The sequence below is a fragment of the Homalodisca vitripennis genome, chromosome 2, assembly GCF_021130785.1.
Source record: "Homalodisca vitripennis isolate AUS2020 chromosome 2, UT_GWSS_2.1, whole genome shotgun sequence".
NCBI classification, from domain to species: Eukaryota; Metazoa; Arthropoda; class Insecta; order Hemiptera; family Cicadellidae; genus Homalodisca; species Homalodisca vitripennis.
In genome coordinates, this window is record NC_060208.1 from 97111099 (window position 1) to 97135026 (window position 23928).

Here is a 23928-nt window from a genome sequence, read left to right on the forward strand (position 1 = left end):
AGACTTTGAAGGATATATCCGTTTACCGCGTTTCGGTCAAAATTAGGCCTAACGGATATATCCGTTTGCCGCGTGGGAAGGGTTAATTCTGATATTTCTGACTAATCACTACACAGCCATTTTGTACCCTCAGGGTAAGCACATTTTTTTAATAATAAAGACAAATAAAATAATGATAACATTCGAAAATTTCATTGTGCAAAGCTTATTAGAACATTTTTAGATCTAAACATCTTTACTCTCTGGACAACTCTCTCACAAAAATGGACATTCAAAACAGAAAGTAACAAAAATTAAAACGTATTTACAAAAATGGAACACTCATAGACAAAACACACATGTTTTGTGAAGGTCCTTGATTCTTTTATGCATACTAACAAAATTACAGCTCAGAAATTCAAAAACAACACTATTAAACATGATACATTGATAATGATAATGTAAGATACTGTACTAAATTTTTATGTTTGTATATTTCACAGAGTAATGTGTTCAGGTAAATCTGTTTTCAAACAAATAAATACAATGGTGTCAAATGTATCACAATATCATACATAAATAATATGTTTATACACATAATCAAATGTCTAAAACAGAAATAAATAAGACTTCAAACTGACTAAGATAAACTTTTGTCTATCTCTTAAATACAATAACACTATTGATAACAAATTTAAAACCTGTCATCGATATTCATAAAAGTGTACCAACATTTTCACTAATCTTACACAAGAAAGTGGAGTTTGATTAAAATATTATATTGCAATTTCATGTTTCATTATAACAATCAGTCATTTATTGCACAAAACTTAGTAAAGATTTTTATGTGTGTCGTAACAGGTGCATGGTTAACAACTCTTAAAATTATAAAAAAAAGCACAAACCAAGAAATGTAGCACTTAATAATAAGGATCTTAAATTGCAGTTGAAACAATTCTCTTCTAAACAATCTTTAACAGAATATAACAATTCTCTTCTAATCAATCTTTAACAGAACATAAACATTATTTATCAATAAGTTCTTAATAGTATTTCAAAATTTAGAGAAGATCTCTGAACCAGAAAGGTACGAAGAATATATGTTAAGTTCTCGAATTAACATAAAAAATTTGAATTTTTAGCCATTTTGCCGATCAACTGTAGTCTGAAATGATTTGTGCAGGAATCCATAATGAAATGAAAAACTGCAGTAAATTTCAAACGCATTAAATTAAATATAAATTGTTGATTCCAGGGAAAACTATTTACATTTTAATGCAAAATTACTAAACCCTCCATTAAAAATATGATTATTTCTATATCACTGTTTGTTGCATGCATATATTGGTCGATAAACTAAATCTCAAGATCCTTTACCAATATTTTTGTTTTAAGAGCAAATTTATTACATCTTGACATCTTGATAATGATGGCATACAACTGATAAGATAAATAATGATAAAGATGTAATATTACTAATAAGAAAAACAGTTCTTTATATTTTGTTCTAAATCTATAAATACCTACAAAATTAAGTTTTATGAGTAGATGTCTCTCCTGCTCATTTCTGGCACACGTCACGTCACATGAAAACTTCAAACATTAACTCAAACATTACATGCTTGTCATGACTTTTGTTGGCAGTTCAGATTTTTAGTCTAAATTTAGATATTTCTAAGGATTGAATTCTACTCTAATATCTGGTCTGGTCAGTTGGTTTCATAGAGTTTTTCACAGCCAAGCAGCATCCAGCAGCAGAAATTCAGAAAAAACTTTGACTGTATATGGACCGAAAGTAATGAGTGAAGGAATTGTTCGGAAATGGGTTTGACTTTTCAAAAACAGTTGAACAAAGAACAATTAAATGTGTAAACTGCAAATGGTCATAAACATATGCCACAAAAGCCTGGCAGGCTTTTTCTGGCACAAATTGATGGCAACTGTGTCTTGGGATTCTGAAACTGTGAAATTTGTAGAACTTAAGTCAAATATCAATGGTACTCATGTCTTGAAACTTTCAAAAACCTACGAAAGGCAATCCAGAATAAACGCCAAGGTCTACTACTGTCATCAGGAGTAATGCCCATAGTGCTAAGGAAATCAAAGGCTGTATTGGACAATTCAAATGAGAAATTTTGTAATTTTCCAAACAGCCTAGATTTGGTTCTCAGTGACCTATACACGCACTTGAAGAAATGGCTGTTTTTTTTTTTAACAACTCTGAGATGCAGTCTCTGATTGGTTTAAGGCATAGGTAACAGATTTGTACGCAGAAGGTATGTCTAAGTTGGTACACAGATATAAGTGTTTTAATTTATATCAAAATTATGACGAAGAAACATAAGATGTAGTTTTAAGAAGTATAATTAAAACATTTGTATCTATTTCAAACTGGAGGTTACTTTCAGAATGGCCCCAGTATATATAAATAAATTGTTAAACTGTATATCCAAAAGTGTGAACAAAACTTTGTAATACACACTTTAGAAAAAATATTTTGATATTTAAATCAACTAAGTTGGTTCTGAATGGTTTGGAATGGTGTGTTTCAGTGGTGATTGTTATAGTAACATTGTTATGTATTTCATTACAACAATGAAATACATACTCCACAAACTCCATTCAGATTCGACCATTATAATACAATTACATAAAAAAGTCAAATACATTGTTCGTAACATAATTCCCAATCTTTGAGAGTTTTGCCACAACATTTTAAAACACAATTTTCTCTCAAATTCATTAAGCCTTCAGAGGGGATCAAGAAGGCTGGTAAGTTACAACTATTCCCAACATTTATGGTAGATTTTGTATACAAAATCACCTTATCGTAATTCATGGCAACACTTACCAAAAATGTCTGCATAAATTTACCGAACATGACCCCAGAACACAAAATCACCCTTGTTCAAGTGTGTGTGCATGTGCGCACGCACACACCTGTGTGTGTGTGTGTAAAATGCTATACAACAGGGCTTGTGGAATATTCATCTATATACACTAAATTTTAAAAATAACCATACTTGAAAGGCACTTGACAAGTAACAAAGATATTGTTCATTCAGATAAACATATACAACCAGACTTTTTCTCTAATCACCATTACAGTGCTTCCTCCTTACTTAATTTACAATAACAGTAAGAATAGAATGCTTAATAATAAAAAGAAAAAAGCAAACACTATCATATTATTATTTTGATCGCAGGGTTTCTCAACAATATTATTGACACTTGGCAAAGTTTTCAAATGAATCTACTATAAATAACTACACAAATATTGATAAATATACTATGTCATGGGGTGTGTACAAACCAAATAAACAAATATAGTTAATACCGATGCTATAACTAAGTAAACAAGTGTTACACTGTAACACTCAATAGTAATAAATAAATAGATGAAAAAGTGCTATAAAATTTATAAATAAATATACAACTTTTAACATCTTCACAAAGTTAACCTTCTAGCCAAAATATACGTGATTGTTTCTATAATTTTATGCACTACTTTTACCTTAGAATTATTGGTGCTTTTGGGTAAAATCATTTTTGGTAATCAGACGTTTGGGTGACATAGGAACGACGAGAAAGTCCTTTTTGAGACCAAATGTTTCACTCCATATCACCACAACTAAAACAGAAAACATCTTATTAGTACAGTAATATATCAATACTTACATAAGCATCACTAAAATGTTGATTCTCTATAAAAATCATTATTATGAGAAAATAACCATAAATACTTGTAAGAGCACTGAACGTAACTACAACATATTCCTATCCAGAATCTGTCATGATGTAGAATATAACGTACACGGATAGTACTAGGAAAAAAATTAAATAATGGCATTAAAAAACTGAGGAAAAAAGAATCTAACAAAATCAACATAGCAGAACAAAATAAGGAGCAAGAAAAACTGCTCACTTAAAGATTTAATGTGATCAAAGATAAAGATAACCTTCTCAAACAACATCACTGACTGCACTGATGTATGTTACGTGACATAAGTCTATCAACAGAAATTTGCATTACACAAGCACTGTCCAACACAATGTCACTCCAGGAGAACGATATACCAAGGTCTTTTGTGGTTTTATTCACAATTAGACCATTGAAGAAGTAGCGTCTGCAGTACCAGTAGCAGTAATTTAATTGGGAAAAAATTGAAGACTTAGGTTAAAGGTTTATAAAACAAAATTCATAAAGGATAGAGTATTAATTTTTTACCACTGGAAGTATCAGTGGCTGATGGAAGTGCCAGTGGCTGATGGAAGTGCCAGTGGCCGGTGGACGTGCCAGTGGCTGGTGAAAGTGTTAGTGGCTGGTGGAAGTGCCAGTGGCTGATGGATGTGTCAGTGGCTGGTTGAAGTGTCAGTTGCTGGTGGAGTGTCAGTGGCTGGTAGAAGTGCCAGTTGCTGGTGGAAGTGCCAGTGGCTGATGGATGTGTCAGTGGCTAGTGGAAGTGCCAGTTGCTGGTGGATGTGTCAGTGGCTGGTGGAAGTGCCAGTTGCTGGTGGATGTGTCAGTGGCTGGTGGAAGTGCCAGTTGCTGGTGGATGTGTCAGTGGCTGGTGGAAGTGTGAGTGGGACCCAAAAACAACTTTAATAAGAAACCTTAAACATATAAATACCTGTTTACACCCACCTATAACAGGGTGACTTGCGACAGGTTCTGACGTATGACCATGTCCATGACCACTTGGAAGACCACTTGTATGTTGGAAGTGTCTGTAGCAGTGGTGAAGTGTGGGTACAACACCTTGGCTGAGTTCTGGTTTCTGAGAGCGAACTTATGTTGGATAAACAATGCACCTCGGTCCACATCAAAGTCTGGTCCTAGAGTAGAGAGACAAGCTGTTTACTGGTAGGTAAGGAGTGCCAAAAATTAAAATAAAAAATTAATTATAACACTTGCACAATATCCCAAACCCATTGTACAAAAAAAGTACTGTGATTGAACATTCAAATTTTGGTTTTCAGTTAGGACCATAGAAATAAAAGAAGGGTTTACCAAATGAGAAAATGTGGTCCCTAATACAACAATTGTTAATGAATGCGTACATGTAAGCACAGCCATCACCAAACAAACTGATTTTGACCAAATTTGATATACAGTTATAGTTTATAAATCCAAAAATATTTTTTCACTTTTTAAAAGAAATATATTGGTTTTTTGGCGCTTTTCAACCAAACTGCAACTTTGAAATTTAATAATTTGGAAACATGTGATTCGAAACAGACTAAATGTTTATACAAGATATATGGAAGTGTACTATAATTGAATATGTAATTTTTTAGAACACAATAGAAATATAATTGTTCTTAAAATACCATCTAAACTTTTATTCTTGACTGTGTAGTTCTTAAAATTTGGCATTGGTCACGTCATAGACATTGGAACATCATGTTAAAAATGTTACTACAGACTAAATTGAGCAGGTTTTGTTAATTTACTGTAACTGGCAACTAGACTGTCCAAGGTGTTGTTGCCTGGTAGTACCAACAGATGATAACAAACTAATACAGTTCAGAATTGCTCAGAGCTTGGCAACATATTTACTAATGTAACAACTGATCAGTCAGGACTACTCCTAAAGATACTTTGTACTCATTTTCCTGAGAATACCTGTCATGAGAAGTTACCGCAAACAGAAAGTACCTAGTACAGGTTACTTTTACGAGATATATATATTACATGTTTACCACCATTCCTGGCACAAAGTACTCTGACTCGTTTAGCAGTAAGAGTAACTGGAACATTTTAGAAGTGCTATGTAATATATGTTTTTAAATCAGTATGAGTACATTTTGCCAATGGCGCAGTGTAGTGGGTACGGCGGTTATTGCAAGATAACCAGATCAAGCAACGCCGAGCGTGGCTGCTGCTTGGACAGGTGACCGCTGAGCGATCCTGTCCTTGCAAGCGGCCCGCCTGCCCGGCCATTGGTGGTGGTTCGGAAGTCACCTTTAAGCTGTTGGTCCCCAGGTTAAGTGTTCGAGAGGGCTTCTTAGCCCTAACTTCGCCTGGTAAAATAAGACATTCTTTACTTTACTTTTACTTTATTTTGCACTCGGTTACTGAAAGTACCAAGAACAGATAGAAGCCACAAGAGATAGTAAGAACTAACCTCACTTTATAGCTGCTGCATAACAGTGAAATATTCTGCATTTTGAACTAAATTGGATTATATGCGCAGTGTTGTGTATTTTGTAAATTAATAATAGTTGTAAAGTTTGAATTTCCCATGATATTGCTACATTCATTTTTAAATATTTACAAGATATTAAATTATTGCTACAGGAGCTTGAAAGAAGGAAACTAGGAGATGGCAGCTATGTAGTACAATAAGATTACAAAATCAAATTTAATGTTTATTTTCCTGGAATTGTTCTTTCTAAAACGATTATTCTTTTAAAGTGTTATTTTTTTATTTGGTTACAAATAACTCACTATTTAAAAATCCAAAGTAAACTATTTTTGAAACTTTCAAATCTAGGTTGTTATCGAGTTATCCTATGTAATGCTATGAATAAAAAAAAATATTGATAGAATTTAAAGAAGAAGATAACGTAAAATTATGTTATGAATTTTTAGACTCTTATGTTAACACCAGAATGTAACAACATCACAAAACAACTAAAAAGTATTTGTACCAAGCATTAACTCTGTCGTAACCCAAATCTTGTGAAGAGAGTTTGAATATACTGATGGATTAATAAAGTATCACATACACTTTGAATAGTAACTATAGAAAATGTTTAACATAATAAGATCACACACCTCTGTAATCCGGAAAATAAAACCTCAGGTGACGTCCAGAGTATAGGATCTTTTCTCTGAACAGATCAAACTTGTTCAGGAACAGGACAAAACTGGCTTCTCTGAAGAACCGATTGTTGACAATTTGAGAGAAGAGGTTTAGACTCTCTTCTAACCTGTTCACACTTGAGTCTTCCTGCAACATTCAGTGAGATCATACATAACATGAAATCCTTTTCTGTACTTTGTAGTATATACTGCCCTACACAATCAAACCACCCACTGTTGAAAACGTTACAATACATTAAGATTGGTTTGCATCTGGTGATTGCAAGTGGTACAGCCGGTCATCCAATGTTAACCAGATGTAATTCAGTGAGGGAACATGCAAGGCAATATTGACAACTTAAATAAATAACTAATAATAAATAAAATAAATAATGAGCCAATAACTCAACTCCTTACTTAACATTTATAAACCTTTCATAAAATATATAATATTGGTTTAGACGGTTAATTTGTAAACACAGATAGTCAACAACACTTTTTATTGCCATAAAAATAGATCATTGACAAAGTCTCATTACAACTTTCATTGATAGCCAAGTCAGATATAAATCTTATACTATCTATCTTATAAAATATAAAAATAAGCTACAATAAGCAAAGAATACAGCCATTGACATTGGGGAATTTGAAATAAAATGTTTTTTAATCGGAAGGACTGTCCAAAGCATAAAATGAGTTATAGAACAGCCATAAGTAATATATATTAAAAAAATATTTTTTATCGTACTGTAGCACTAAGGGTAACAAGTGGTTTTATACTTTCAATGCAATAACATAATGGCATTTAAGAGTCATGTTGTCTTTTAAATTGGATGGATGCAGCATTCTTATTCTATAGCGTTTGATACTGATAGGCTTTACTGATTGTAGATTTTTTTAAATATATCTCTAACTCAGACCCAAAAATATCATATCATATTTCATAAGATTTCATACAGGTTTATTATGGTCTGAATTTTACAAATAGTAAAAATAGGTTTACAATGTTCTAGTGGCTGTGAGTTGGTAATTATTCTAATAAACTTTTTTCAAATGATAAAAATGTTATTAATCGTATTTGCATTGCCCCATACTACAAGTTCATATCTTATAGTAGATATAAAAAAAGTAAAATAAGCCGTTCTCACATAATTGTATGAAGACAGAATGTAAGCCTTCTGAGAAAATAAATTACTGTATACAACTTAGTTAAAAGGTAACGTCAAAATCGTTATAAGCATATAAATTGGTGTGTAAAAACGTGGACTTGGTTTAGTTACAATCAATAAGAAATTATTATCCAAGTTTTCCGGTTCACACCACATTGAATCATTGTTTTAACAATTAAATTCTCAAAATATTTCACTCTTGCTGTGGAAAGCCACCTTCAATCAATAGATGTTAAACCAAAATTTAACGTAACCAGCGTAACCTGAGAAATAAAATAAAATATTATGTGAGTTGGCAATTACTAAACATGTTCACTTAGTAAAACTTGAATACAACCATTATCTTAAAACCTAAAAGAAATATTAAAAATTATGTAAATACAAACAATGTTAAAAAATCACCTGGCCATTCTTGAATTATTAAAGACATATCACAAATTGCATAATAATAAAAGTTGTAATTTTCTACCTATATTAAGGAATAGTAAAGTTAGAACTTCTGAACAAATGCGAACAGCCTCAAAACTAAAAATTTGTATTGGTTCAGATTGTCTAATTAACTAATGCAAGATATGTGTAAATACTGTCTTATACCAAGTTTAGTCTTTATCTGTTATTAAAAATTACCGCAGCTGATTAAGATTATTGATTTGATTAAGATTGATTAAAATTACTGAAGTTCACAAGTTTGCTTTATAAACCCGTACATATATAAAATTTCGGATAATGGAGGTTTTGTATTCTTAAGAGCATTGGAGAAAATGAAAAGAAAAAATCTTGGAAACTCTGTCATGAAGGTGGTTGCAATAGGCAGATTTTTATGAAATTATCTAGAAAGTCAAAATCATTGCTTGAGATCCTTGTGAGGTTTTTAAAATAGACTACCTATATCATGTTCTTGGACACCACTTATTTGAAAATAAAAATATATATTGTACTATATATACAACGAATTTGATTTAGTAAAATACTCACATTTTAGCTTATGAAAGTATGTATTACTAATTAAATTTGTAAACTGTAGATGTGGATTAGTTGGTGTGCTCTTTTGAACAAAGTACACTACTTGAAACATAGTTACTTGGGTTCTTTCTCACTTCAAAAATGAATATTATATCAGTACGATAGTAAAAAAAACTATAAATAAATAAATTTTTACTGTAACAACGGCTTATTATTAAACTGTACATAACATTAAAAATGAACAAAAATAAAATTTACTGTCTTGACCTATTTACAAAATATACACATCACCATACAGTATACTTAGGCTTAGGCCTACTCTTAGTAGTTTTTGTAATAACATGATACTTATCAAAACTTGAGTCAAATGCTACAGTCAATGGTCAGCTGAAAAAAACACTACGCAGGTTTTCGACTACACATTGTAATAATGTTGAAAGTGAAACCATAGAGGAAGGTATCTCGTGTCTGGTTATTTAAAACCCTTTTACAAGATATACAGAGACGTTACATCAAACAAATATGAGTTATAATATTAAGTACAATACACATCCAATCTTTAACATTTGCCCATCGGGAACTTTTACCAATGTGAAATTTAAAAGAACAGATTTAGTATTTTTTGGAGAGGAAAACTTACAATTAACGTCATATCATAACCGCTCAGTGACACGACGAAGAGAACTGCTTTGACATCATCAAAACAGTAGATCCACTTCCGCCTCTGGGAGCGTTGCCCTCCCACATCAAACATGCTGTGGACAGAAAAATTAAGGGATAGTACTATTAGAAAGTAACAATGTCAAAGATTAATTATTATACTGAGAGTTTTGGTCTGTTAACTGAACATGGCACTCCCTAGCGAGGTCAAAACTTTTCCAGTTTTGAACTATGCTGGCAATTTTTCAACATTGTTTGAACCGAAAAACCTTGATGAGCAGGTTTCAACAGGTTAAAAATTAAAAAATCCAAAATCCTCAATAGTGATGAGGAATAAAATTGAAATTGTAAAACTGATTACTATTACGTCAACTTTTTTGTATTGTGCAATAATTAATAGTCTTTACAAAACAAACCTGATAATGACATCGTTCATCTTGAAGTGTGTCTCGATGATGCCGTTCGTCCGAACCCGGGCTCGCAGAACATCAGTGGCACTTGGCACATACTTCTCGTCACATATCCTCTCCATGTTCTCGAATAAACTGAAAATATGCATTATTGATATCATTGAGGAGATAATAGGTAGGCAATTATAATTTAATTCCAAGTTGATAGTAATTGTACACTTCTAAACTTTGCTTTTATTATAACAATCACTTATAATAAATTGGTCCATTATAAAATTACTGTAACTAACTATTCAGTGAGTTATTCTCAACTGTAGAAAGCGATACAGTGATCTGGCTTTGAGTTATCTTGAATGTAATCAGGTTCTGCCAAACACTAAAGGATTTTTGTGAACATTTCTATTGTTCAGTGAAGCAAAAAATAAGTAACACTACGTTTCGATATTTGCAATCTAATTTTTCCTCAGGTAGATAACTAACCTAACAAATAACACAGGTTAGGTTAGAAGAATTATCCACATTCAAAAACTAACAAAAAGAAACTTTAAACAAAGAATAAGTTGAGGTTTGAACTTGACAACAAGTCAACCTACAGAAATCATGTTTCTACTCATTTATTAATATTTGCTTTTATCCAGATGACTAAGTAAAATATTCTTCAGGAATAAAAGGATCTCATATGGTGTTGTGCCTTATACAAAATAAGAGGTTTAACAGTCTGGAAACCTTAAAAGTGGTATATTTTGCATGTACCATTGGCATCAATATTTATGGAGCTAACTCTAAAAACATATGCTTTGAATATAACAATGTACCCTTTATATTATGTAAACAAAATTCCAATTCTATCACCTGTATGATCATAACCATGTAACAAACAAGGTATAGATGTAACTTTCTTTATTTTTATATTATATTGCTGTGTATATATTCAAATTAATAAATTATATGTATACTCCTTTACTTTAACACATTGGAGTCTGGCTCGCTATTTGCTGTTTTTATAGCCTGGTCTGCATAAATTAATGGGTTTTCAGATTTTTTTTTTTTAGAAAACTGTTAATATCATGTATATGATATTATATTTTCTTGAAAGTTCTATCTTTCCTCTTTAAATTGATATGTAAAACTTTATTCCTATAAAATCTAATTAATTTTTTTTTAAATTTCAAAACTCACCTTTTTTGAAGAAAAATAAAAACTCCCGCATGTCTTGTGTTACTTGAAAACTAACTTTTGAATAAATAAAACAAGTATTTATAATTTTTTTTAAAGGCATTTACCATATACATATTTACAAATAATTTTAATTGCCAAAATAATTCAAATGCTAAAAAAATCACACAAAATCTTTTTTAGTGTGATACTCTTTGAAACAGTCAGGTACGCAGAGTGCCACATTACAGTCCATGCAGTAGAACCTGCTGAAATCCGGATCATCATCAGTGTCATCAACAATATCAGAGTCCGTATCTAACTCTAATTCAGCTAATATACTGCCCTCTTCCATTGTTTTTTTGAAATGCGCGCCTCTCCATGATTGTTGTCGTAGACAGACTGACGACGCGCCAGGCCACGTCAGTCGATAAACAAAAACCTCAAGCGGATATGACGTAGTAGCGCCTAGCGGAATTTTTCTGAACTGACCAACAAAGCTGGCATTCTAATGCAGCAGACAGCACTCGAATATCACTCGGGCAACTCCGTATATCAATCGGCAAAGCTGTGCTCGAGTCACGCTCGAGCGCCGGCCGGCCGGGTGATTAAACAACGGCGCTCGAGTCTGGCTCGAGCATAGACTCGAATGTGTTAACACACTGACTGTGACGGATGCAAACTGCTACTATGTCCACTGTCCTAAAGTCGGTACATCACTAATGTCATAGTAAAGGTGTTAAACAGCTTTGAAACACACTTTACAAATTAGCTGTTTTATGTTTGTTCTACCCAACTGTATTGTGTATATCAGTTGCTATTTTGTATTCTGTTAGTCACTAGTCCTAGTCCAATAATGTGTGTCGATCTCAGCTAATTTTATCAGAATAATTTCAGTGATATATGTATAAAGGATAGTTTTGAAAGTAGAAGAATGTAATTCAGATCATATATGATACCATTACACTATACAGATGTGTTATTTGGAATAGTACATTTTAATCAATTAACTAAAATAAACATATATTCTTTTATAACAAGAGCCATATATTTTATTTGTGACAAAGTTTTGGCCTGAATACTGGTAATACTGTATTATTAATATTTTATTTAATAAACTAATAACAATAACAAAATTAAAATAAAAAAAGTTAACCCTTTCAGGGCCAGGACCAAATATGAGATGTTACAAAATTTTTTCACATATCATATCCCCTTGTGACTACTCAAAAGTGCCAGGCTAAAATTGGCGATTTTGCAGTCTCTTAGATTAAAATTTATAACTTTTCATAAAAATTAGAGAATGACCTAAAAGTTGCACCAAATTACTCGTATGGATATATACTATCAACAAAAAAATATATAGATGTAGTTTTAAGCGATTTAAAATATTTTTTTAAATAATGTTTTAATAGATTACATAATTTTTTTTATTTTTTATTTTTTTTGTAAATAACTAAAAAAGGAAAAATAATTTTACTGTGGGAAGCTATTTTATTATATTGTACATTTAGAAAGGAACAACCATACAAAATGTTGTGTTATTTCTCTCATAAATAAATTTTTTATGACACATTTTGTATAAATATGCATAATTGTACTTCGCAACAAGTGATAAAGCAACTGACTCTTACACTGCAAGAAACTTAAAATAAATATTCACATTATGGTAAACAGATGATTGTAGGATCCATAAACAGTTTCAATACAGTTAAAACACTATTTACCAAGAAATATTTACACAATTTTATTTGAAATTTATTTACACTTTTTCTATTTACAAATATGCTACTTACAATTTCACTCCCGTGAGATCGCAAATTGTCAGTCATTGTAACTACTACACACAATAGCTATGCACGTAACTACTAACACTACTAATATTTACAACCACAAAATAAAATAATGAAGAAGAATCCTGCATACAATAGTACGATTACACTACAGCATAAAGAATTAACAACAATAGATCGAGTCAGCTGATAATGTCACGTGACAATTATTACGAAATAAAAATGCATAGACCTCCAAAATAAAATGATATTCATATTAATTATCTACAAATATACCAGGGAATAAAAAAAACATAAAACTGTAATCATTTGACATCGTATTTATTTAAGAAAACGACGAATATGAAGGCGACTATATATTGCCGCCTGGCACTTTACAAACACGATCTATGGCGGCAATATATTGCCGCCTGGCCCGGAAAGGGTTAAAGAGGTTGTGAAATATTGAGTAAAACTTAAAACAATAACCTCTACAAACTCATTGTATTGTAATTTGAGTTACAAGTAACTAGCACTTGCTTGAAATAATTCGAGGGAAACTGATTAAGAACCATGACCACTATCAAAAAGTATATACAGGGTGTCCAGCCAACGTCAATCATGACATTCCTGTACAATTCCCACATTTTACAAGTACATATCTTTAAATTTCAGGACAATCAAAACAAAAATGTTTGTAGTCCTATGAGTCTTTCCCAAGGTTAGATAATGGTTGGTTATTGCCTTAAAAATATATCTTGCTACATTAAAAATGTATTCTGTTTTAAATTATGATCTAATTAATGTTGATTTCAAAAAATCATTTACAAATGTTGTTTCAAGGACATTATTTGCTTGAATTTAAATTTATTGTGTATAAGTGAGGAATTTGAAGAAGTGAATTAATTGTCCTGTAACACTTTTTTATCAGCACGAATAACAAAATAGCAAATGTATTAAAATAGAAGAGTTATTAGTAGTAAAAGAAACACATGAGTACGATATTTCTGTCAAAGACAATAACAAATTATGGTAACCACTGACTGCTATACACCACCACAAACTAGACTATACAAAAAAGATGTCTAGCAAGTTACTTGAAGAAATTCCTTGACTTTTCCCTATAAAAAAAATAATTTTCTGTATCCTATTATCTATAAAATCAAAGGCTTTTTATAAGTTAGTTCCATTTATAAATAATACGTGTCAAAATATTGTCACAAATACTGATCAAAATACAATAGTGAGTTTAAAAAGTTAGTAAAAAGCTAATATTTACTTGGATACACCAGTCAAAGTTAAAATAATGTGCCTTATGTGCAATATATTTTGGTGTTTGGAATTGCCTTTTGGTGAATTTCAGTGATTCTTGAAGCAAAAAATCAGTAACCTGTTTTGACACCCATTACAAACGTGACGTATACAAGCAACATCCTTACAAAGCAATATTTTAGGGCATATTTCACTTATTAACCCTTTTACTGCCGACGTGCGCAACCGCGCACGTTGCGATTTTGTAGCGAAAATCGCCGACGTGCGCTATAAAAGCCGTCTCGTATTTGTTTTATACTGGTTTTCAATGTTGTCCAAATGCATCGAAATTCAGCTATGTTATTCATTACCATATGGACAATACACAGAAAACAGGTTTTATAATCTATGGAAGCCATTTTTGTTACTGAACGTCTTTGGTTATAACTCGAGTTTGGTTTGATGAGGTTTATGGTCGATCTCGTTAGTCGTGAGTTCCATTTGTGTTGTTTCGTGTTTTACACTTTATTTGACATTTAAATTTGTAAAATCTACATATTTTTACGATTAAATAAAATGAGTAAGAGAAGAAGATCACCTGTCAGTGAAGGGACATTGTTCAATAATCTTGTTGAAAGTGGTGTTGCCGTGAGAGATGACTCCGATCTTAGTGATACATTTTAGGCCTATGAACCTAAAAATGTATATATATATATTTTTGTAAATATTGATCAAAGTGCCTTTTTAACTTTAATTTTCTATTATATATTATATTTTCATATATCAATGGACAGTGATTTATGTATTATAAAGTGATTTATGTATTATAAAGTGATATAGTGTTATCACAATAAGTGTTATCTTGAAATTCGAGGATATTGCACCAATTTCAAAAATTCATCACAGCTTCAGTATTTTTCAAGGTATGTTCCTAAAACTTTTTGGGAATGTTTTATATATAATTACTATACAATAAAAAATTATAATTATGGTGGTGGTTTAATATTTAAATATAGTTGTTAAAGTGCAAACTCAAAAAATAATTTTTTATTTATTTAAAATTTTTTGTTTCATGACATAATATATATATTTTTTAATGACAGAAAATGTTTAAATTATTTTTTGTAGCAAATTACAACTTATAAGGAAAAAAACAAGATAAAGGTTATCAATTTATGATAAAAAATAATTAATCCATGATTTTTTTAAAAAAACATTACATTTTAGTCAATTTCAGCCCGGCATTTTTCAACGAACTAAAAAAAAAGTGTCCGGCAGTAAAAGGGTTAAACTGGGAAATATATGGATAGATTCAAGAAAACCTTTTTACAGAAATATTATCTTTGTGTGTGTATGTCCTACGGATTTTGGGATACACAATGTACAACAATAACAAATTGTAGCGATAGGTAACTCGCGTACTACCGATCAGCTGTCGTCCATGTATATACGCAACAGACTTTCGCCGATGTAAATACATAAATACAGATCTACAAGCAAAATATGGTTTACTGAACTTAGTTTGTATATATCTACAGTTATTCATACACAAAATCACGTTTCGCGATCGGTAATTTACGTAATGCCAACCAGCTGTCGTCCGGGAAGATACGCAGCAAACTCCGTGGCAGTCTACGAACGTAAATCAAATATTAACTGCAAGCAAAATACTATTTTAACCCTTTGAGTGCCACAGGTATTTTCTGAAGGCATATGCATAAAGTGCCATGCTGTTTTTCGCATATTTGTAAGCTTTTGGGAAAAAAAGCTGTTGTAAAATAACTACCAAACAGATTTCCATCATTTTGTTGTTTTTTTTCTTATTAAATGCAGAATATGATACATATTGTTACAAATAAAATGTAATTTATAAAAATATAAAAATTTCAGTATTTATAAAAGTTTTTTACTTTTGTATAAAAAGTTAAGTTTCAACCTAATTTGAGTCTATACGGTATTTTTAAGATTTTTTTTTATTTATACCATGATAAAGGCCATATAATTCTAAATAAAACCCATGTGTAATATCTTATTCTAGAACTTTAAAAACATGGCATTATATGTATTAACAAAATGCTGCCCGGTACCGACATTTTATAAACTGTAGTTCATTTGGCAGAAATTACTTAGTAATGATGTAGTTTTCCCAATAAATCTAATAAAACATCAATATAACACAAATACATATGATTAGTAAATGTAGAAACAAATACTTGCTTACATATTTACATAAAAGTTTACATTTACTAAATAATAACCCTAGTAATATTTACACTGAAAATTCATGTTTTTCCCTTGGACACAACTCAAATCACTACATTACTTTTGTAAAGAAACACAGTAAAATACTGTATAAGTTACTATTTTATTTTGTATTTATTCAAATGCTTGGTTATCGGCACATAAACAACAAGAAAGGCTGTTACGCAATACGGTACTCGTCCGCTACGTCGCGTGACTGGAAGTATCATCACACAGGTACTTCGGTATTATCATAGCCCACTATTTTTGGACGAGTTTTCCTTATCAGAGATCAAAATAAACTTCATTATATTTTCCTTCTTCCATAATGAATTGAAAAATACTCGATGAGTCATACTTCCTATCTCCAAATCGTCTCCAAATAGACACACGAATGACCCGACATTTTCGAATAATGAAACGTTGTTCTTATAGTTTTTGATTTCATTGATTGTCGTAATAATTTGTAAATTCCAAAATAAGTTAAATAAAGTCAGTTGTTTTAATACTGTAATTTATTTTGTCCCCGATAAGGAAAACCCGTCCAAAAATAGTGGCTTCTTGATAAGTACCCTAACAACATAAGTTTCACGGATAAAATAGTAGAGAAACAACGTAAAACTCGTATTTATTGATAGTTTGGAACCTATTGAATACAGCTGTCTGGTTATTTGGCCAAAATAATCTTGTACTATATAAAATATTATCGAAATACGAAACGTCGAAATTGGCGACGCTGGCACTTTATGCACTTTTTGTATGTCAAAATTAGCGACGCTGTGGCACTGAAAGGGTTAAAATTCAGACTATTCATTATTAAGATTATCTATTTACAATTTTTCAAACAGAAATACGACAAAAATGTTTGTGTAATGAGTTATTTGTGTACTGACGATCAGGTGATAATTAATGACGCAACGAGTCTTCCCCGATTCTATTGTCGAATTCCATAAATCGATTTTCAGACCTGAACCTTTCTTGAAGATTCTGTACATTGGAGATTTGGCCACGACACATGACTAGTTGTTATCAAAATGTGATAAAGCAGATATTTTAAAACACAAAATTTCGGTGACAAAGTCATAATCTATGACTTTTTGGCGATTTCCGTGAACTGTCGTTAAAATCCATAACTTTTCTGGAACTTCCATGACTGGTATACATCCTGCAAAATTATCCGGACAATTATCACAGTCTATTGTTAAATTCCCTGACTTTTCCATGATTTTCCTCATATTGTTAAATTCTTTGACTATTCCCGGTTTTCTCGGTTGCCATTTCATACAAATAAAACTGAAAGTAAAAAATCATATTAGTAACAGCCGATACCATTCCAACTGATATTATTTGTAGGCTACTAATGCAAAACAATACAGTATCAAATGTAACTGAGAGCATCTGAGCGCATTCTGGTTGGAAAAAACACAAAATAAACAGAAATTACTAAACTGTGAACAGAGGACGCATATCATCCGTCTTTCGCCCAAAATGGGTTAAAGTAGAACTTCTGATATTCAACTCCTCGAGATATCCGATCATCTAATTGTTTCCAATATCAAACGATAACGTCAAGTGTGTCCAGATTTTTCAGGTTGTTGTAAATTAGTTACTATATACAGTATCTGACTTTTGTGGACCAAGGCTGGTCTCGTCAAGATTGGACATGAGAGGTTCTACTGTAACTACACTATGGTAGTGTTTTCTTTTCAGTCCACTGGAAGCAAAGTATTTACTTCAAAATCGGCAAAATGAAGCAATTATGAGCTTCTGTTTATTCACTTCACCTACTCCGACAAACAAGAATGGAATGCAGATATGACCAGCTTTTCTATAAAGCAAGAAAATAGTAGTGATGTTCATGGTGATGTGCAGAAATATAACAAATTCAACAGAAAAAGGAGTAAAAAATTAAAGAAATACTTAACAAATACCAAATAACACGTAAGCAATGAGAAGGAAAAATATAATGTTATTGTGAAGATTATTTTCTGTTCAAAATGTATTAAGAAAGAGTAAGAAAATGAGAACAAATGTACAAGAAAGAAGCTTGAAATAACAATGAACTGTAAAAAAATGCCAGACCTCCAAAAACCTTAGTATGACATCTAGGAAGCCTCCTTATTTTGGTAGAACATTCTTGGGCCCTTCACCAATCCTTGTATGATATTTTACACCCTAGGAAGACAGCCATGGACTATTCTTCGACCAACTCTAGGATGGCATCAATAGAGATCCCAGCACTCCTATGGAGTTTCCATTAGTTTGACTATCTTGTAGCTTATTAGGCCTTAAATGTGCATAAAAAAGCTATCCGTTCCTTAGGCTTTTCACCTGTAGAAGATAAGTAGAATGTTCCACTTACTAGATGGCTGAATCATTCAACTCGTACTCATAACCACGGGCCACAGCAAGCCTGACTCCTCGGTCCTGCCAGAGAGCTTGCAGTGCAGCTGAAACTCCCGGCAACATCATGAAGCTCTTGTCAAAACAACTGTTTGCCATCAATATCGTCTGGGCATGAGCCTATGGACAAAAAACATACACAAACTATTGTTAGACTTAATGATAAAACACTACTATATAATACCTTTTGAACGGCGTGACTCACCAGAACTATACCTAACCTGGATCAATCAATTTTATTAATTTACTATCAGAAGGCAATAATTTTGAATTTCCCACTTACCTTGTTCTTTGCACTTTGTAGATTAATTCGCAAGAGCCCCATTCCACTGAGGACATACTTCATGGATGACAGTAAGTTGTCCATAACGGTTGGCCGGAAGCTGCGAAGCTCGTCTCGTGTGAAGCCATCACTATGAATGATCTTCATCTGCTTCACTAGCGTGCTCTTACCACTTTCCCCTGCTCCTGCGACAACAAGAAAAATGAAGCCAAGTTCACCACTTGATTATCCACCAAATTATTAATGTTAATAAAAATCAGCAGCAGGGAGGGGAATTCCACAGTGTATACTAGAGAATTAAAATCTGTTACTCCGAAAATGTTTTAATTTTATGAAAGTTTTTGGATTCAAATTGTCTGTAGAGAATCAGTTGTAAAGCCTTGTCAGTAAAAGTTAGCATGCCAAATATATGTTGGATGCTGACAAACTAAGTAATGTATTTTAAGAATCTGAAATATTCATGACTATCTAAAAATATTGAAAACAAAATATCTAAACAAATTACGTAATAGGTATTTCAAATAACAATATAGTTCTGCTAGTTTTAAATCTTAACAATTGATATATTAACAAGAAATAAAAAATTAACTATGACAAATATTTATAAAATATTACAAACAAAACAATGTAACATTTACTTATTTTTGAATATTTTCAAGGATAAATGTCACCGAATACTTGTGATACAAATAACACATGATGTACATTGTCATTGTACTTGCCTCCATTACTTATATACCAAACGTTTTAGACTTTTAAATTGTTTTATAGTGAAGCTATACTTCTATATGTAAAAGAAATGTATTTGTCTCAGATAACATAAAATAACTAAACTTTATTTAAGCTAAATTTGAACAGTTATGCACTTACGATTACTTTACAGGGTAAAAATGTCTGACAGCATTTAAAACATGGTCGAATGGATCACCGCAATAATCTACACTTCTCATCAATACGTATATTCTGCAAGATGATCGATACTAGAATGAACAAATTTAGAATGTTTAAAAAAGTCTTCTCAAGTGCATTTTTTGCAACGTTGTGTTCAAACTTTTCTTAGTAAAACGCTATTTGATTTCCACCTTCAATTCTAGTTTTCATCTCCTCACTACAAAATGGACACTTCGGATTAAAAGAAGACTTGTTCATCGCTATTGTTTTTCCTGATGCCTACTAATAGATGACAATGATTAAAGAAGAATATCTATAGATCAAATTTTGTATTGAATGGTTGCGATATTTCTAATAGATAGCCTAATCATGATTCAATTGTGGTGGTGGCCGCTTATTATACGGCAGCCGCACCCTGATATACGTTGCAATGAGGTCTTGCTAAGAGGATATGACATTTAGTCAAAACACCCGAATTACTTATCTTATCCTCCCACAAGAGGTTGTCTGAAGGCCAGTTACATAAAAAGATAAGAATTTTCATCCGATAAAGACTGGATTATTGGGAAGTTATATCGCAGACTAAGCTCTTGATTCCCAATCCAACAGAACTAGTGTGTGGTTTGCAACACTCTCGTACAGACTGGAAGTTTAGGAGAGTCATGCTCCTAATTTATCATTCTTCTATTTTTAATTTTAATTGGTACCAGTGACCAAAATTGTACAATACATACAGTGGCATGGTGAAACAATGGCAGATTAGGTGGATTTCAAAACTGATTTATTTTAAGCATATTTACTACATTTGAATCCTTTCAGTTAGTTTATGTATTTTATTGTTCGTAATAGTTGCAGAAAGAAACAAGATCTGCAAAAAAACTGGAAATGATACACAATTAACATAATAGCAGCAAATTCTAGTGTTATATACACTTGTCCTATGTTGAAATTATTTTCCAAATACTGTCAAAGAATTGTAAAGCCTAAGAACAGCATGTTTTGTAGCAATTTCAACAGATTCCTTGACTTTTTACTTACCAAGAAGGAGAATCTTAACAATATTCCTCTCTTGACGTGCCAACTCTGACAACTGCTTGTCAATCTCCTCACTTCGGCGACGAGCCTTGGCTTCCTCCCGGTCTAACGTCAGACATGCACCCATCCCATTGTGTAGATCCTGTCAATCAATCAATCTTATATATTTACTATCACACTAAAATTAAAAATTTACTGACGCAACACCTTAAATTCCATTAATATAAAGTAGGTATGTTTTAGAACACTTTTTGTAAAAATAGTTCAAAGTTTTGATTTATACAAACGTAATGATTTATGATATGAAAAATAATATACAGGGAATTTAATTTTCAGTAAGACCAAAATGGGAAAAGGTTGATTTTATTATATTTTATGGTAAAATAAAGATAAACATAAGTTAAGTACAGATGGTCAAAATTGCAACTTACCAAAAGAGTACAACTTGAATGTTCACTTGTGATTATTCATTCAGTCTTGTAACTAATTATGAAAAAAACTACATTACTAGAAAGGATAGAATTTATTTTACTTAATGTGAAAATAACATGTCATTATGACAATCAGTTCTTGTTTTCCGCCTCCCTAAAGGAAGCAATTTCAGTGAGGAGTACGCCACACTGTCTCTATCTACTTGTTGTTATTACATGAAATAATTAGGTTTAGATTAGGTGATCATAAATATGTTCTATAAATAGTAGTAACAAGTTGAAGAAAACCTTTACAAGTGCCTACGTGATCTGAGTTTGAATTCAGGTACTATCTCAAGGTATGTTTTTCTTTTTGCACCAGAAATACAGAGTTGCGTTACCAAAGCCCGCACTGATGACCTGGGGAATTTCTGATTGATACTTTCCCGACCTAAAATCACGTGCGCCAGATCACATAACATGATCTGACGTCAGAAAAGCTGGACGATCTGGGACATGATTGGAGGTTGGAAAAGTACCGATCTGAAATGCCTGTCATCATCAGTAGGGGGCTTCAGTGATACCTTCCATTACTTGTGGCGAAGAAAGAAAGACATCCCTTGAGTACCTAAATTCAAGCTCAGACCATGTGAGCACTCATAAATTTCGACTTAACTTATTATATTTATAATACCTACGTATATACAGCATAAGTAATAACAAATAGTAGATAGGGACAGATTGGCCTCCTTCTCGCCGACATCGCTTCCTTTTGGGGAGGCAGAAAACAAGAACTGATCATCATAATGACATGTAATTTTTGTAGTAAGTAAAATAAGTCTGTTTTTAATAATAATTAAGGTTTTTAAGCTCCTCGGTAAGAAAAACTGTTAAAAAAATAGTGGCCTCCAAAGTACTCTCATACTTTAATTCTGAAAAAACACCACCACTACGTAGTTGAAAAAGTTATTTAATAATATATTTAATGCTCACGTCACCCATACTCAAACACATAAATAATTCTGTAGCACCGCTAATGCCGCACTGATAGCCAGCAGCATTTTAGATAAGTAATTTCCCATTCCAGATTGTCCAACATGATCTGTGATCATGCAATGGAAACATAATGTTGATATTATGCATCCGGCTATTACTGAATCATCGGTACTGCAGCCTGTGCTGATGATGATAGACAAAAAATATCCCTTAAACTGTAGGCTATAAGTAAAATATAAAAATTCTAGAGTTCCAGTTATAAAACACTTAAATTCTTAGATCAAAGTACTATTTGGAATACAACCTAAATTTCAAATGTTATTAAGTTTTGTGCTAACTTATATGGTTTGTGAGGATTTAAGGATTTGTTGTGAAAATAAAAAGATACTGCTATTAGGAAGTTGTTAAAGATAGTTTTAGGTACTGGGAATAAAGTAAAATAGTATTTTACTAATGATTTGACATCATCCAAGTTCCTGGTTCATACAAAAAGAGTATTTTTGGGTCACAATGGAAATGTTTTATCAGATATCGGCACTCTAAGATTTGATAACATTGTGTAAAGGGTAATATTATTTAATAATTCTTCATAAAACCCTTCTAGACATAGATCAAGGATAACCTAATTCCAAAGATAGGTTAACCTGTCTTCAATTAAGAACAATTTAAGTTTTACATTACACAAGATCTCGCATTTCAATTTAAAAAAACCCCTAACACCTGAATAATAATGAAACCATAATATAACTAGCATAACTTGCTACATTGGTTGCTTTATCAATCGGTCGGAGTAAAACACCCAATAAGTGGGACAACCAAAAATGATTAAAATTTTACCTTAAAGAAATATTTTTTATTTCGGAATGAATAAAATCATAAGCAGAATCAATGTAGTTCCTGGTCATCCAGTTAAAAATGTATCAATCTCTTATTAAATGAACAAATTAACCTGTAATCAATTTACTTACAGTCAGATGTAAACAAAAGCAACTCCATATTCATTGTATTTACGTCACATTCACATTTCATTTCACGCTTCACGTCTCATAGAGTAAGAATTCATGTAACATGACATGGAAGCTGAGTCATTAAAGTGAATAGCCAACAACATTTTACTGTTTATATATATATATATATATATGTGTGTGTGTGTGTGTGTGTGTGTGTGTGTGTGTGTGTGTGTGTGTGTGTGTGTGTGTGTGTGTGTGTGTGTACAGGCCAGAATCTCGGATTGTACGTTTCCCTAACAATTAACCAATTAACAGTCGAAGCAACAAACAAACATGATGGTTTACTATTGTTTATTTGCAATCAATATAGGTTCAAAAAAGCAGGTAGAATAGCAAGTACTAGGATTAAAAATAACAATACAGTCGTAATATCAAAATATTTAACAAAACACTGAATATCTAGATATTTTTTGAAGATATAATGTAAATTACAGTGTCATGAAAGATTCTTAACAGCCAAATGTCTGTCGGAAAGGTAATACTGGAACCTGT

The 23928-nt window shown here is 31.9% G+C and overlaps 1 protein-coding gene across 3 annotated transcripts; it reads right to left on the bottom strand.

Annotated features, from left to right (window-relative positions):
• LOC124354382 (guanine nucleotide-binding protein G(o) subunit alpha-like) lies at positions 1–23467 on the bottom strand. 3 transcript variants are annotated; one of them, XM_046804789.1, is made up of 9 exons: positions 23395–23467; positions 21024–21162; positions 19095–19279; positions 18771–18931; positions 9996–10124; positions 9560–9674; positions 6761–6935; positions 4625–4815; positions 1–3610 (listed from the first exon to the last, which is right to left on the bottom strand). In XM_046804789.1, the coding sequence occupies exons 2-8, from the start codon at positions 21145–21147 to the stop codon at positions 4625–4627; spliced, it is 1080 nt and encodes a 359-aa protein (XP_046660745.1). In that variant the 5' UTR covers positions 21148–21162; positions 23395–23467; the 3' UTR covers positions 1–3610. The 3 variants fall into 3 exon arrangements, with proteins under 3 accessions (XP_046660745.1, XP_046660747.1, XP_046660746.1); XM_046804791.1 differs by having other exon boundaries at positions 4611–4815; XM_046804790.1 differs by lacking the exon at positions 23395–23467 and adding an exon at positions 23264–23390.
• Positions 23468–23928: the final 461 nt, after the last annotated feature.